General features: G+C 39.6%; 1 protein-coding gene across 2 annotated transcripts in view; it reads right to left on the reverse strand.

Moving 5' to 3' along the window:
* The window catches only part of ABCB11 (ATP binding cassette subfamily B member 11), a 79,582-nt gene that overhangs the window by 5,110 nt on the left and 57,347 nt on the right, over window positions 1-17,125 (reverse strand). For both annotated transcript variants that reach the window (XM_065927891.1, XM_065927892.1), the window contains exons 19-24: window positions 13,629-13,733; window positions 13,380-13,541; window positions 9,987-10,190; window positions 8,036-8,277; window positions 2,815-2,971; window positions 1,482-1,679 (exon numbers count right to left, since the gene is read on the reverse strand). In XM_065927891.1, the coding sequence (XP_065783963.1) occupies window positions 1,482-1,679; window positions 2,815-2,971; window positions 8,036-8,277; window positions 9,987-10,190; window positions 13,380-13,541; window positions 13,629-13,733 (1,068 nt within the window). The remainder of the gene's footprint in view (window positions 1-1,481; window positions 1,680-2,814; window positions 2,972-8,035; window positions 8,278-9,986; window positions 10,191-13,379; window positions 13,542-13,628; window positions 13,734-17,125) is intronic.

Genomic DNA, 17,125 nt, shown 5'->3' on the forward strand with positions numbered 1-17,125 from the left:
GGGGAAGCTAAAGAAAGAGGAAAATACATGAACTAGGAAATAATGGAGCTAATCCAAAAGATACTGTGGCAAACTCACAGATTGACAATTGTTTAACATTTACAGGATGTAATTAGCCCGGGCTGTGGCAGAAAGAAAGGAAAGAAGCAGGTTCCTCAGAGTGTCAGTATAGAACATGGGAAGAAACTAAAGATTTTATAAAGGCAGAGAATACAAGAAAAAAAGAAAGTCTTTCAGAAAAGCAAGAGAGGAAACTGTGATGCTAATGTACCTCACTACTTAACTATGTGATGAATTAATATTTCCATAGCCATAATAAAAGTCAATAGATTTTCAACTTTTAGAATCAGCCTAGAGGAAAAGCATGAAAGACAGTAAATAGTATAAATAAAATGCAAGCATTTTATATTCTTGATAAAAGTGTAGCTATTAGGGATTGAATAGCAAAAAAAGGGGGCGGGGAGAAAGAAGTAAAAATAGAGGTAGAATTGCTATTCTCATCTTAGAAAATGAGAATTCAAGAGATGTTATCTACAGGTGATGGAAAAGCAACAGAACTGTATTAATTAAATTTACAAAAACAGGAGCTTTTAAAAGTAATATAACCATATTGGGAGGAGGTGGGTCAAAGGAGGGGAAAGGAGGAGGGTAAGCTTAATTTCCATCTCTTGCGAATAAATCAACAGAGGGTCTAAATTTGTTAAATCATGAAATAGCAACACGTGCATATTATTTAGGGACACTGAGGTAATTGTTGTGAGATCTAAAAACATCAAGTGATTAAAAATAGTTGCCTTTGAGCAGAAAAAGGGAGGTGGGGTGGAAATGGTGGAATAAAGGTTGATTTTGTTTTGTTTTGCTGTGTTTTTTACAAATATTTCTTATTTTACTTTGTAATCCTCTGCATATATTATTTGGAAAGATAGAAAGGAAAAAGAAAAGAAGAGAAAGGAATTCTGTGGAAAATAAGCAACAAAACAAGTCATCAATTTTTCAAATATCTTTACCAAAGATTTAAGGCACATGACTACCAATTTGAGACCCTTTAATATTTAGACTTTAGCTTCTTGAACCAGGATTGTCTCAGATTTTTCATATTAAATTCCCTTTCTTACTCATTTATCATTGTGTTTCTCATCACCCCCACTTTTTCTGTTCCCAGTCATTAGTTTCCTGATTAGTCTGCACTTTCTGCCCCATTTACAGGTAAGTGAATGCTTCTATTAAGTGCACTCATCTCCAGCTTTGCAGTTTTCTTTGCCTATCTGGTCAGGAGACCATCTGGAACTGGGAAGAATGAATCTAACATTAGAAATTGTGAGGTAGAATCAGGTCAAGCAGCAAATGACAGGAACTGGAGAATCCTGCCCAAGGCAAGCGCTTCAGAATGAGTCTGGTAAGGACAACCTTGAAGACCCCCTTCTAGAAGTTAGAGATCCTCTGCAGAAAGCTAAATTCTCAAATGCATTTGCATTGCTTACCACCTTCCCTTGGTCAGGATCATAGAAACGTTCCAACAGCTGAATGCTGGTGCTTTTACCACATCCACTGCTCCCAACAAATGCCAGGGTTTTCCCTGGACCAACAGACACTGAAAGGCCATTCAGAACTTGTACATCAGGTCGGGAGGGATATGTAAATTTACAGTCAACAAAGTCAATCTGTCCCCGGAAGTTGTCCTGTGGATGGAAAGATCAGAATTACATATTCTCCTACTAGAATCTAGACTCTTGATAATGCACCTAAGTCTGAGTTTTAAATCCTTGCTTAAGCTACCTTCAACACCAAGCTGCCAAAATGCAAAGTGTAAGGACAGCCACTTAATGAAACAGCATTCTATTCCCTACTTTAACAGATGTAGAATACAGGGAGGGTGGGGCATTGAATTTAAGGATATTTGATCAGGAGATCAAATATTCCCCGCTCTAACCTAAAGGGATTTCCTTGTCAGTCTTTGACATTCTGCATGGAAGAGAAGAGATGATTACATCACAGAAGCCAGTAACTATGCAAACTCCTACAGTTCTGTTCCCCGGAAAATTTAAAATAATAATTTAACACTTGAAATGACCTCCACAGAAAGTTACCTGAACCCTGAATTGCAAAGGTGAAAACCTCCAGTTGTTCTATCTAACATGTGAACTCTAGAAATGGATAGACATTTAATAAACCACACAGAGACTTGCCTTTTACTGAGCCGAAGGAAAAATTGGGCATTTGACCAATTTTAAGATTTCTGAATTTAGTTAACTTTACTGGGGTTTAGGTTGTTTTGCTCTCTTGAACATACTGGGATATTAAAAATCAAGCAAGGAAGATCTAAAAAGATACCTGTAGGGAATATCAATTAGAAAAATTGATATTTCATTAAGATCAAATTGATTTTCTCAGTGTCCACATGAAGGCATGTGGAACTGAGATAAACATGAAATAAGTCAGTATTACAGGACAGGAGAAACTGGTTTTTCTACATTCCATAGCAGAACAGCAGTAAAATCATGGTGATTGCACAAGTCTCAAAGACTTATAGCTTCATTCATTCTGGAACTAAGTGTGTTTTATATTAACTGTGTATTATAAAACAAGTATTCACTAGATAGAATTGCCTTATTCAAATGCCAGCTTTATGAATAATTTTGATGCTAATATACTTCATTCCTTTACACTGATAAATCTACTATCTGCTCATTCTGAGTGCATATGAATGCACCCATATACTGCAGAATTTCAAAGCTAAGTGGTCTTAAATAACCAGCCCCAATGGCTGTTCAGGAGACACACACTGCACTCCTTACCCCCACCTCCAGTACTCACCCATCTTTCACCTGCACTGCTGTACACCTTGATTGCGGGTCGTCGGTCCAGCAGTTGGAAAAAGCGAGCAGCTGAGATTTTAGCTTTGGCATAACTTGGTGTGTAAGAGGAGGCTCTCCCAAGAGCTGTCGCACTCAGGACAACTGAAGAGATCACCCTGCAATCAGACAGACACCCAGCTAGAAAGGGTGGTGTGGTGGCCTAAGAGGCCAGAGTCTGGGGGGGCCTAGTCTTGGAAAGGACTGAGCAGCCTTGAACAGGTCTCTTTAGACTTATCTGGGAATGGGAAGTTGGGGAGATGAACGCTGTTTAAGTTGTGTTCTAACAAGAAAGGGTGAGGTGAGGATGGCACAAAGGGGGTTCAAACCTCCAAACCCAGCTTCAAGTAGAGCAGCCTTTTAAAAAAAAAAATGTTTGAGAAAAAGAGTTCTTGGGGAAATAATGAGAGTGGTTGAAAGATCACCAGATTGCCGTGGACTTTTTTATTGGGGCCGGTGAAAAAGTTCATTGGAACTTCTTCAAAGTTGTTATGGAAAAACCCAAATGAACTTTTTGGTCAATCCATACAATGTGAACATTCTATGAATCTATGATCAGTGTGTGAAAGACAATGATTGGTGATATAAGCATCAATTCTGTACCAAGCAGGCATGTAATTCATATGCTTCCAACTGCATGAGAAAGATGTGATCACCTGAATCCTTCTACTCATCCCAGTTTCATTGTGAGCGCTTGTGCTTAGCTGCTTAGTCGCTCAGTTGTGTCTGATTCTTTGTATGTTTTACTGCTGAGTTTATAAGCAGAAATGGTTTTAGGGCAGACCTGCAAACCCAAACATCTCCAGGATCCCAGTCTAAAGCTTAAAGCAATGACAAGCACCCGGAATAAAACAGGAAGTGATGGAAGGTCATCTTTCAGTTTTTAAAGAGAAGCCAGAAATTGGGAGTTTTCTATAGTCTCTGATTTTTACATGTTGGCAAATAATTCTTCAAAATTCTTATCTAAACTAAATAAGTCAACAGTTTGTGATTAGTTAGTTTGAGGTTAGTAGCTCTAAATATGCAAAAATTTAGAAAAGAGACTTTCTGGTGGGTGGGGGGTGTAGTGGGGCAGAAGAAAAATTTTCCTTTATTTCTAGGAGAAGATAGAAGGCAAGAAGACAGAACTGGTTCATGACTTGAGAACAGACTTTTACTAGGGCTGATTTTCCTAATGTCCTCCAGGGTTTTCTCAGACCATCTCCCCCTCATCCTTCCAAGGTCCTCCACCCCATCACACCACACTCATATACATGTACACCCAGTTCCTTGGTACCCTGACACCCTCAGGCTCTGGAAATGTGAGAAACTGGACTCAAAGTTGATCTTAGAAGAGGAGAATCCAGCTATAAGAAAGGAACATGATTTCCCTGACTGGGTCTTTGCTATCTCCACCTAGGAAGAGTCAGCTGGAGACTTGCCTTCTTAGCGAGAAACAGCATTCAAATAAAGTAGATCTATGAACCATCTTATTTTAGACTTCTAGGTTTTCTCAGCATTAACCAATATGGTAGACTGTGAAAATGCTTAATCAATCTTATTATGCTTACTCCTTGGAAGGAAAATTATGACCAACCTAGACAGCATATTAAAAAGCAGAGACATCAATTTGTCAACAAAGGTCCATCTAGTCAAGGCTATGGTTTTTCCAGCAGTCATGTATGAATGTGAGAGTTGGGCTATAAAGAAAGCTGAGTGCCGAAGAATGGATGCTTTTGAACTGTGGTGTTGGAGAAGACCCTTGAGAGTCCCTTGGACTGCAAGGAGATCCAACCAGTCCATCCTAAAGGAGATCAGTCCTGGGTGTTCATTGGAAGGGCTGATGTTGAAGCTGAAACTCCAACACTTTGGCCACCTGATGCAAAGAGCTGAGTCATTTGGAAAGACCCTGATGCTGGGAAAGATTGAGGGCAGGAGAAGGGGAAGACAGAGAATGAGATGGTTGGCTGGCATCACCAACTCGATGGACATGGGTTTGGGTGGGCTCCAGGAGTTGGTGATGGACAGGGAGGCCTAGCGTGCTGCGGTTCATGGGGTCACAAAGAGTCAGACATGACTGAGCAACTGAACTGAACTGAACTGAACTCTATACATCCCTTTGCAATATGACTTTTTACTCCTCTGTGATATTGGGACTTATAGTAAGAAATATATATTTGGTCTTCTGTCAGTTTCTGGCTTGGAGCTCCTAAAACTGTGGATTTTCCCAAATTTTGAGAGGATCAATGTGTCTTTTGTTATGTTAAGGAACTGGCTTTTCTAAAAACTCTGGATAACCTAAGGATGGGCTTCCCAGGTGGCACAGTGGAAAAGAATCCACCTGCCAATGCAGGAGGTGCAAAAGATGTGGGCAAGAGATTCAGGTTTGATCCCTGGGTCAGGAAAATCCCCTGGAGTAGGAAATGGCAATACATTCCAGTATTCTTTCCATGTAAATTCCATGGACAGAGGCATGTGACAGGATACAGCCCATGGGGTCCCAAAGAGTCAGACACGACTGAGCAACTAAGCATGCACACACAACCTAAGGATGGGGCCTGGTTGCCAGGAGAGTCAACCATGTGATTAGAAAGATGGAACTTCAGTCCCTTCTCAGACCGCAGGGAAGGGAAGAGGCTGGATGTTGACTTTGATTGATGGTCAATGATTTAATTAATCAGGTCTCACAAGATGGAGCCTCCATAAAAATCCCAAAGACAGAGTTCATAGAGCCCCTGGTTTGGAGAACATGTGGAGATTTGGGGAGAGTGGCATTCCTGGAGAGACTATGAAAGCTCCAAGCCCTCCCCATACAGCACACCCTCTGGGTCTCTCCCATCTGGCTGGTTCTGAGCTGTGCTATGCTGTCTGTACTCAGTCATGTCCAGCTCTTTGTGGCCCTGTGAGCTCTAGCCTGCCAGGCTCCTCTGTCCATGGAATTTTCCAGGCAAGAATACTGGAGTTGGGTGCCATTTCCTCCTCCAGGGGATCTTCCCACCCAGGTATTGAACCCACATCTCTTGCATCTTCCTGCATTGGCAGGTAGATTCTTTATGACTACCATGCCATTTTCATTGGGAAGCCCAATGAACTGGTAACCGAGGAAGTAAAATATTCCTCTGAGTTCTATGAAACACTCTAGCATATAAATCAAAGCTGAAATTATTTGACAATCACTTGTAAAAGAATGAAACTAGAACACTTTCTAACACCATACACAAAAATAAACTCAAAATGGATTAAAGATCTAAATGTAAGACCAGAAACTATAAAACTCCTAGAGGAGAACATAGGCAAAACACTCTCCGACATAAATCACAGCAAGATCTTCTATGACCCACCTCCCAGAATATTGGAAGTAAAAGCAAAAATAAACAAATGGGACCTAATGAAACTTAAAAGCTTTTGCACAACAAAGGAAACTATAAGTAAGGTGAAAAGACAGCCCTCAGATTGGGAGAAAATAATAGCAAATGAGGAAACAGACAAAGGATTAATCTCAAAAATATACAAGCAACTCCTGAAGCTCAATTCCAGAAAAATAAATGACCCAATCAAAAAATGGGCCAAAGAACTAAACAGACATTTCTCCAAAGAAGACATATAGATGGCTAACAAATACATGAAAAGATGCTCAACATCACTCATTATCAGAGAAACGCAAATCAAAACCACAATGAGGTTCCATTACACGCCAGTCAGGATGGCTGCTATCCAAAAGTCTACAAGCAATAAATGCTGGAGAGAGTGTGGAGAAAAGGGAACCCTCTTACACTGTTGGTGGGAATGCAAACTAGTACAGCCACTATGGAAAACAGTGTGGAGATTTCTTAAAAAACTGGAAATAGAACTGCCATATGACCCAGCAATACCACTTCTGGGCATACACACTGAGGAATCCAGATCTGAAAGAGACACATGCATCCCAATGTTCATCGCAGCACTGTTTATAATAGCCAGGACATGGAAGCAACCTAGATGCCCATCAGCAGATGAATGGATAAGGAAGCTGTGGTACATATACACCATGGAATATTACTCAGCCGTTGAAAAGAATTCATTTGAATCAGTTCTAATGAGATGGATGAAACTGGAGCCCATTATACAGAGTGAAGTAAGCCAGAAAGATAAAGAACATTACAGTATACTAACACATATATACGGAATTTAGAAAGATGGTAACGATGGCCCTATATGCAAAACAGAAAAAGAGACACAGAAGTACAGAACAGACTTTTGAACTCTGTGGGAGAAGGTGAGGGTGAGATGTTTCGAAAGAACAGCATGTATATTATCTGTGGTGAAACAGATCACCAACCCAGGTGGGATGCATGAGTCAAGTGCTCGGGCCTGGTGCACTGGGAGGACCCAGAGGAGTCGGGTGGAGAGGGAGGTGGGAGGGGGGATCGGGATGGGGAATACGTGTAACTCTATGATTGACTCATATCAATGTATGACAAAACCCACTGAAAAATAAAAAAAATAATAATAATAAAAAAATAAGTAAAATAAAAAAAAATAAATAAATCAAAGCTGAAGAGGATGTCATGGGAACCTTGAGTCTCTGGCTGGTTGGTGAGAAGCACAGGTGATGACCTAGACTTGCATTGGTATGGAGGATTAAGGGAGAGGCAGTCCTGTAGGACTGAGTCCTTAACCTGTGAGAGGATCCAATGCTACCTCCAGGTAAATAGTGTCAGTATAAACTGAACTTCAGGGCATCCATCCAGTGTCAGTGCTGTGTGACAGCAGTGTGGGCATAAAGCAGAAACATTTATCAGATCCTCTCATCAAAAGATGGGTTACATTCCTCTTTTCTTTGAATCTGAGCTTTGTCGTATATGACTTTCTTTGGCCAAAGAGATATATTAGAAAATGTGAGGCATGCAGAGACTTGGCAAGCACGTGCACGTTGGCGCTGGCAATATCCTGTTGAACTTGTAATTCCAAGAGCACAAAGCAAAGAAAACAGGCTGCTAACAGGCCACATGGAGACAGAAGGTCACTCAGAAGCCTAACTGAATCAGCGCAGTCCATAACTATCTGCCACCCTGAAAACCAACAGAATCTTTAAGGAATGATAAATTTCAGCTGTTTAAGACGCCAAGTTTGGGATGCTTTAAATGGCAGCCACTAACAAATCAGACCAGACTATTCCTCCCTAGAATGTTGATTTTTTATGATTTTAGCCAGATATTCCTCACCTGAACACATAACTGAAATGGAGCCCTTCATTGGGAATTAAGTAACCTCCATATCTGTAGGAAGCAGAATTAGCAACAAACACGATGCACTGGGAAAAACCAAAGCAGAGTCCGTAAATATTCGCTTTTCGGAGGGCTGTCTTGTATGGCTTCTCCAGTTCTGCCTCAAATGCTTCTATAAACTGCCTCTCCTTTCCAATCCCAGCCACAGTACGGATATTACTGAGGGCTTCGTTTGTAATCTGAAGAAGGAAAAAGAGCATTAGAAATAAAAGAGCAGAGGTAACTACTTTCATGCCATTTTCAGTGGTTACATGGATTAGATCTAGTGCAAATGGCACAAGGCAATACACACCACATCTTCTGGGAACACAAAGAAGTTGCTGGAAATCAACTTGACTAGACCCTGAGACATCCTATCAGTTCAAGTTCTACTCACTACTAACATAGGTCCGTCTAGTCAAAGCTATGGTTTTTCCAGTAGTCATGTATGAATGTGAGAGTTGGACTATAAAGAAAGCTGAGCACTGAAGAATTGATGCTTTTGAACTGTGGTGTTGGTGAAGACTCTTGAGAGTCCCTTGGACAGCAAGGAGATCCAACCAGTCCATCCTAAAGCAGATCAGTCCTGGGTGTTCATTGGAAGGACTGATGTTGAAGCAGAAACTCCAATACTTGGTCATCTGATGCGAAGAGCTGATTCATATGAAAAGACCCTGATGCTGGGAAAGATTGAGAGCAGGAAAAGAAGGGGATGACAGAGGGTGAGATGGTTGGATGGCATCACTGACTCAATGGACATGGGTTTGGGTAGACTCCAGCAGTTGGTGATGGATAAGGAGGGCTGACGTGCTGTGGTTCATGGGTCGCAAAGAGTCAGACATGACTGAGTGACTGAACTGAACTGAACTGAACATGGCTTCATTGCCTCTAATTGTTGAGGAAGAGAGGAGAGGGAGAAAAATGGCACAGAAGCCTCTCTTTATGAATTCACTTGAAACGTCCAAAATGGTTTCTTTAGATGTGTCTGAGACAGAAGATTTTTTCATAATATAAATTTAAAGTATTAGATTCTATTTCTTAAAAATTATTCTGACAAAATATTATGTAAGAAAAATTAAGTATAAAGCTTATTTTTTAGTCTATACTATGAATTTGTATTTGTTTCAATCCCTACTCTAGGGTAAATAATTACTATTTCTGAATTAGGGTCCTATCCTAAAAAAGGTACAAAAGTGGGCTACTTTCTACCATTGGCATACAAAATCCTTTTGGCTTCTGTCTAATTGGGCTATGTTAACTTTTCCTCTTCAAAGAGACAAACCTTAGTTGATAGTAAATTTATTAAAAGGGGAGGGTGTATATGTGTGTGTGTGGATGATTTCTTGTCCCTGATAAATGTCTATGCCATCATCTCTTCACTTATCTCTGATAACCAGATTTAATTAGAACAGTCTTAAAAGTGCATAGCTGCAGCCTAAATGTATTCAAGATCTAAACTGTATGTATCTCATGGTTCTCTTTGGGAAAGATATTTGCCACAAGTCTAGCAGACACTGAAGTGTGAAAGTTAAAATTGTGTGCCAAAAAGATGGTAATTCCTTTCTATGTCGGTAGTATGACCTGGAGAAATCATTAAGTTAAAAAAAAAAAAAAAAGAGCAGACAATAAAGGTAACTATCCACTCCTGCAAAGGAGGATACTATGCCAAATTGGGGTGTGAAAAAGATAACTGTCTAGGAGTAAACTGAACATGTGACCTCTGTGTTTGCCCCACTATTTCTCCACATCTGCTCAACCTCAGCATCGGAGGCATATATGAAAAAGGCTAATGGGAAGTTTGCAACCATATGATTGCAGGCTGACAACTTTCTTAGGCCTGTTTGCACTACTCCTTCTTAGCAGTTTGATAGTCACTCAAGCAGACTGAAAAGTGGGTGTGGGAGATTACCTGTCCCGCAATCTCCAGAGACTCCTTGTCATGAGTGGCAAATCCCATCAACATTCTGGTCTGTATGGCTCCCGATAAGGCCAAGAAAGGGAAGAAGCACACGATGACCAGGCTTAGCTTCCAGCTAAAGAGGAAGGCAATGATCATGGCCACAGCGATGTTAGTGAAGGCGTTCACCATCATCCCGATCTGAGAGCCGGTAGCCTGCAAGCCAAACACAGTCAATCTCAGATATGCAGTCTCTGACTAAACATCATGAGAAGGTTGTTTTATAGCAAAAAGATAGACTGTTTAAATTATTATGATAAAATCGTAATATACAATATATATATAAAACATAATGTTTATCAAGTTAGCCATTTCTAAAAGTATAAGCCAGTGGTATTAAATACCTTCACAATGCCATTCAACCATCACCATATTTATTCCCAAAGCTTTTTCATCATCCCTAACAAAAACTCTATACCCAATCAATATTAACACCCCTTCTTCCCTCTCCCCAGCTCCTGCTAACTTCTATTCTATTTTCTGTCTCTGTGACTGTCAGTTCAAGGTAACACATACAAGTGAAACCATATAACATTTATCCCTCTATGTCTAGCTGATTTTACTAAGCATAATGTTTTCAAAGTTCATCCATGTTAGAGCAGGTATCAGAATTTTATTTATTTTAAAGCTGAACAATATTCCATAGTGAGTATATACCATATTTTGTTTATTCATTGCTGCTGATAAACACTTGAGTTGCTTTCAGCTTTTGGCCATAATGAACAATGGTGACGTGAACATGGGTGTACAAGTATTTGTTTGTGTCCCTGCTTTCAATTCTTTAGGGTTTATATACCTAGGATTGAAATCACTGATCATATAGTAGTTCTGTGTTTAAAAAAGGGAGACTCTTCTACATAATGAGATCCCCGTAGAGCATTTGAACACTGGATTAATAAAAGTATTACATCTTATTCACAGCTTCTTGGGAGCTCATCTATTGACTAATCTCATTTCATGGGTTTCAGAGCTAGAGCAGTCAGTGAGAGATAAATTCTAGTGATAATGAATAACCTATAAAACTCCTTGAAGATTGAAGGTTGCAAAAACAGTAAAAATGAGCTTATGGTTTATTTATTTAGCCTAACATCAAGAATAAGGTGAAGTAGACACTAGAAAACTCAGATGATAAGGGTAAAATTGGTATAAACTCTTTAAGCAGCAAGATAATGCATACTAAAATCTTTCAAAATGATTATACATTTTGATCCAATGATTATATTTTAAAAACCAAAAAAATAATCAAGAATATGCCAAGCCTGATGTAAAATGATATAAATTACTTACAAGGAGGAGACCTAAATTGAAATTCTTTAAGAAATTGTGATATATAAAAATAATGAACTATATAGTCATTAAAAATACATCATAGAAGAATATATAAGGGCAAAAATATGCTCATATCAAGTTTCTTGACAGAAAAAAAGAAAGATTACAAAATAACATGCAGAGTGTAACCCAAAGACTGTGAGAAACACATTTCCACAGAAAAAACCTATGTAAACATGTGTTAGTCGCTCAGTCATGTCCAACTCTTTGCAATCCCATGGACTGTAGCCTGCCAGTCTCCTCTGTCCATGGAAATTTCCAAGCAAGAATACCATAGTGGGTAACCATTCCCTTCTCCAGGGAATCTTCCTGACCCAGGGATCAAACCTGGGTCTCCTGCATTTCAGGCAGATTCTTTATTGTCTGAACCACCAGGGAAGCCCCAGAGAAAAAGCCTAGAATGATCAATGTGAAAAATTTACAGGAACTTTCCTCGCAGTAAAAGGATTCTATATTCCTTTGAAATTCTCCATGTCATTGTCCATATTGTTGGTTGAACTGGTAGGAGTTGAGATATACATACAGTAAGGCACCAGCAATCCAGCAAGATTTTTCTTCCAGGAAGAGCCTCACAGACAAACCATGACTTTTTTTCCTCTTTGCCTTTTTATCATGGAAAGTGAGTAGAGGTGTTGGGAGGCAAGCTGAGCTCTCATCACTTTAATCCAAATGCTTGATTTTATAAAGGTGTAGCCTCACCTTGTACATATGGGTAAGTCTCCTGAACAAGGCAACAGGTTCTGGGGTTTAGAAACCACAGCTTAGCCTCCATTATTCGGATACACAGACTTTGGAATGTGTCAAGATTCTAGATAGCAATCATTTCCATCTTTCCCTTGGTTTCCTGGGCTGCTCAGAACAACTTCTCTTTTCCTAAGACTAATTTATAACCCCAGACACCTGTGGAAGAAGGCTTTTATCCACACGGCCCCTGGGGGGCGCTATTAAGTCCTATGGAATCGGAGCCTGTGGGCCTAAAAATAATCTGAGAAAGGAGACTTGGAAAAGTTCTCAATTACTAAACTTGCAGGAAATCCGAAACCCTGAGAGATTTTGATTCATGCTGTAACACTGATTCTCGGCACTGCTGAGGAGACAGTTTGCTTTCACTCCTGATTGTCAGCTTTGGAAATGAGAGAAAATGTGGCTCTGGGATACCCTAGTCCCACGAGTTCCCATTTCATAGGAAATACCTACATAATTCTAAAAGAACCTCTTGATGAAAGTGAAAGAGGAGAGTGAAAAAGCTGTCTTAAAACTCAACATTTAAAAAACTAAAATCATGGCTTCCAGTCCCATCACTTCATGGCAAATAGATGGGGAAATGATGGAAACAGTGACAGACTTTATTTTCTTGGGCTCCAAAATCACTGCAGATGGTGACTACAGTCATGAAATTAAAAGACGCTTGCTCCTTGGAAGAAAAGCTATGACAAATCTTGACAGTGTATTAAAAAAACAGAGAGATTACTTTGCCAGCAAAGGTTCGTATAGTCAAAGCTATGGTTTTTCCAGTAGTCATATATGAATGTGAGAGTTGGACTGTCTAGAAGGCTGAGCACCAAAGAACTGATGCTTTTGAACTCTGGTGTTAAAGAATACTCTTGAGAGTTCCTTGGACTGCAAGAAGATCAAACCAGTTAATCCTAAGGGAAATCAATCCTGAATATTCATTGGAAGGACTGATGCTGAAGCTGAAACTCCAATACTTCGGCCATCTGATCCAAACAGCTGACTCATTAGAAAAGACACTGATGCTGGGAAAGATTGAAGGTGGGAGGAGAAGGGGACCACAGAGGACGAGATGGTTGAATGGCATTACCGACTCAATGGACATGAGTTTGAGCAAACTCTGGGAGATGGTGAAGGACAGGGAAGCCTGGTGTGCTGCTGCCCATGGGGTCGCAAGGAGTTCAGACATGACTGAATAAACAACAATGTATGTAATTATCAGAATACACAAAGGAAAGAAAGTCTACTCCAGTTGCTACATCCCTGGTTTCCCCCATGGCTTACCCCTTGAACTTGGGAAGCATCTGTAGCAAGCCGTGTTGTCAGGGCTCCGGGGCTATTTCTGAGGTCATCGAACCAGCCGATGTCTTGCCCTAACATTGCTCTGAAACCCAATTTACGTAGCCTTTTTGTCAGAAGTTCCCCGGATTTGGCAAAAGCATATCCCTAAAACATAAAGGAATCTTTAGTGATATTTTAACTTGAAATGGCAGAAAATAGCTAAATTGCTTACTGAAAAATAAAATTCCTTACCTGCAGAAACTGAGTGCAAAGAGAGAGACAGCCTATTGCTACAAAGAGCAGGCACACACCATGGATCTGTGATCTTTGTTCTTCTTTATCAGGAATTGAAAAAGTCTTTGCAAGACAGTAAGCAAGGAGGTCACTTTATTATTATAAACAACAGTAAAAGAAATAAATTCAAATATGTTTAAAAGGAATTTCTCTTAGGCATTGGGTTAAAAACAAGTTCACTATGAACATACTAGTATTAAACCAAAGTTAACTATGAATATGTGTACTTTATCTGTGAAGAAGGAAGGCTGGTGAATGGAAACCAGTAGTTATGATTTAAAGAATTTTTACCTTGCTTCTTTGCCTGCTGTAGGCAATTTTATTGACTTTTCTTTGATACAGATGAAAAATATGATGAGATGCTTCAAATTCTTTACATAATAAGGTAAGGGGAAAAGGAAAGAAGTGGGGAAGTTACTTGAGAATCTAAGAATATTATTCTCTCCTAGTATTAGTTTTATAGTATTTATATATATATATATATATATATATATACACACACACACACACACACACACAAATAATAGCATCATTAAAAAAGCAGCTGGCATACACACACACAAAAGCAACTAGCTATCAAGGCATTGACTGGGATTGGCTTAGGACAGAAAAGCCTTTATCCATCAGAGGCTGAAGTTGCTGCTTCTAAATCATCAGAAGTTGAAAACATTCCCCTCAAATAAAACTATGGAAATTATGAGTGGGTTTTTTTTTCAGGCTATAATAAGTGGCAAACTATACTCATAAGTATATTCTGAACTTAGAGGCATGTGTTCAAGTAACTGACAACAGCCCAAGCTGTTGCACCAAGAAAATGTAAAGAACAGCTGCATAATCTTAATAACATCACCTTACAGTAGGTTTTAGGTACAACAAAGCCTTCTTAATTCAGACTATGTGAGGGAGCTGTGAGAGTTCAGAAAGACTATTCATTAGAGAACTGCACAATAAATCTTTATTGATTGCTCTGCATTAATCTGAATAACTAGAACAATGTCAGCAAGCAGTTGCTCAAAGGAAACCATTTATTCAATAAATATTCGAATGCCTGCTATATGCCAAATAAATCTCCTGAAAGCAATGTTTACTTCTCTATTAACAAGACCTTTTTTGTAAAGCAGAAATAGCCCATTGAAATCATCACAAATTTCAAAGTGGGAGGAGGTGTTCTAAATTAATGAGGTGTATTGTTTTCAGGACAGAGTTTCTGGGGCCTTTATAGCTCTTAGTAATAAAAGATATATTCATTCCTAATGAATGAAGTGGGTTCAGAAGATGCCACAGTCATTCATCCCAGTATGGAATAACTCATGTAAGTTCATTTTACAGTTTATAAATAAAAGGACTTATATTTCAGTTTGGTTTTAAAAAAACATTATACAAATCCTCCCAAACCCCAAACTGTGATGCCATAATTCTCATTCCTCCATGTGGTTCTCTATTGTAATCATGGACTATAGCACTACAGATTAACCAGTTTAACTTTTATTTTACAGATGGCAAACTAAAGTCCACAAGCTCAAGTCCTCTGTCCAGGTTTGTTTAGCTGGTGGTCATTGCTCTGTTCTGTTCTGTTCAGTAGCTCAGTTGTGTCTGACTCTTTGCAACCACATGGACTGCAGCACGCCAGGCTTCCCTGACCATCACCAACTCCTGGAGCTTGCTCAAACTCATGCCCATCGAGTCAGTGATGCCATCCAACCATCTCATCCTCTGTCGTCCCCATCTCCTCCCACCTTCAATCTTTCCCAGCATCAGGGTCTTTTCAAATGAGTCAGCCGTTTGCATCAGGTGGCCGAAGTATTGGAGTTTCAGCTTCAGCATCAGTCCTTCCAAAGAATATTTAGGACTGATCTCCTTTAGGATGGACTGGTTGTATCTCCTTGCTGTCCAAGAGACTCTCAAGAGTCTTCTCCAGCACCACAGTTCAAAAGCATCAACTCTTCAGCACTCAGCCTTCTTTATGGTCCAACTCTCATATCCATACATGACTACTGGAAAAACCATAGCTTTGACTAGATGGACCTTTGTTGGCAAAGTGATGTCTCTGCTTTTTAATATGTTATCTAGGTTGGTCTTAACTTTACTTCCAAGAAGCAAGTGTCTTTTAATTTCATGGCTGTAGTCACCATCTGTAATTTTGGAGCCCCGAAAAATAAAGTCTCTCACTTTTTTCATTGTTTCCCCATCTATTTGTCATGAAGAGATGGGACCAGATGCCATGATTTTAGATTTTTGAATGTTGAGTTTTAAGCCAGCTTTTCACTCTCCTCTTTCACTTTCATCAAGAGGCTCTTTAGTTCCTCTTCGCTTTCTGCCATAAGGGTGGTGTCATCTGCATATCTGAGGTTATTGATACTTCTGGCAATCTGGATTCCAGCTTGTGCTTCATCCAGTCCAACATTTCACATGATGTACTTTGCATATTAAGTTAAATAAGCAGGGTGACAACATACTGTCTTGACATACTCCTTTCCTGATTTGGAAACCGTCTGTTGTTCCATATCCATTTCTAACTGTTCCTTCTTGACCTGTGTACAGATTTCTCAGGAGGCAGGTCAGGTGGTCTGGTATTCCCATCTCTGTAAGAATTTTCCACAGTTTGTTGTGATCCACACAATCAAAGGCATAGTTAACAAAGCAGAAATAGATGCTTTTCTGGAACTTTTTTGCTTTTCTGATGATCCAACGAATGTTGGCAATTTGATTTCTGGTTTCTCTGCCTTTTCTAAATCCAACTTGAACATCTGGAAGTTCACGGTTCTGTTGTAGCCTGGCTTGGAGAATTTTGAGCATAACTTTGCTAGCATGTGAGATGAGTGCCATTATGTGGTAGTTTGAAAACTCTTTGGCATTGCCTTTCTTTGGAATTGGACTGAAAACTGACCTTTTCCAGTTCTGTGGCCACTGCTGAGTTTTCCAAATTTGCTGGCATATTGAGTGCAGCACTTTCATAGCATCATCTTTTAAGATTTGAAATAGCTCAACTGGAATTTCATCACCTCCACTAGCTTTGTTTGTAGTGATGCTTCCTAAGACCCACTTGACTTCACATTCTAGGATGTCTGACTCTTGGTGAGTAATCACACCATCGTGGTTATCTGGGTCATGAAGACCTTTTTTGTATAGCTCTTCTGTGTATTCCTGCCACCTCTTCTTAATATCGTCTGCTTTTGTTAGGTCCATGCCATTTCTGCCCTTTATTGTGCCCATCTTTACATGAAATGTTCCCTTGGTGTCTCTAATTTTCTTGAAGAGATCTCTAGTCTTTCCCATTCTGTTGTTTCCCTCTATTTCTTTTCATTGATCACTGAGGAAGACTTTCTTATCTCTTCTTGCTATTCTTTGGAACTCTGCATTCAGATGGATTTATCTTTCCTTTTCTCCTTTTCACTTTTCTCCTTTTCTTCTTTTCACTTCTTTTTTTTTCTCAGCTATTTGTAAGGTCTCCTCAG

Source organism: Muntiacus reevesi, chromosome 3 (assembly GCF_963930625.1).
Source record: "Muntiacus reevesi chromosome 3, mMunRee1.1, whole genome shotgun sequence".
Taxonomy (NCBI): Eukaryota; Metazoa; Chordata; class Mammalia; order Artiodactyla; family Cervidae; genus Muntiacus; species Muntiacus reevesi.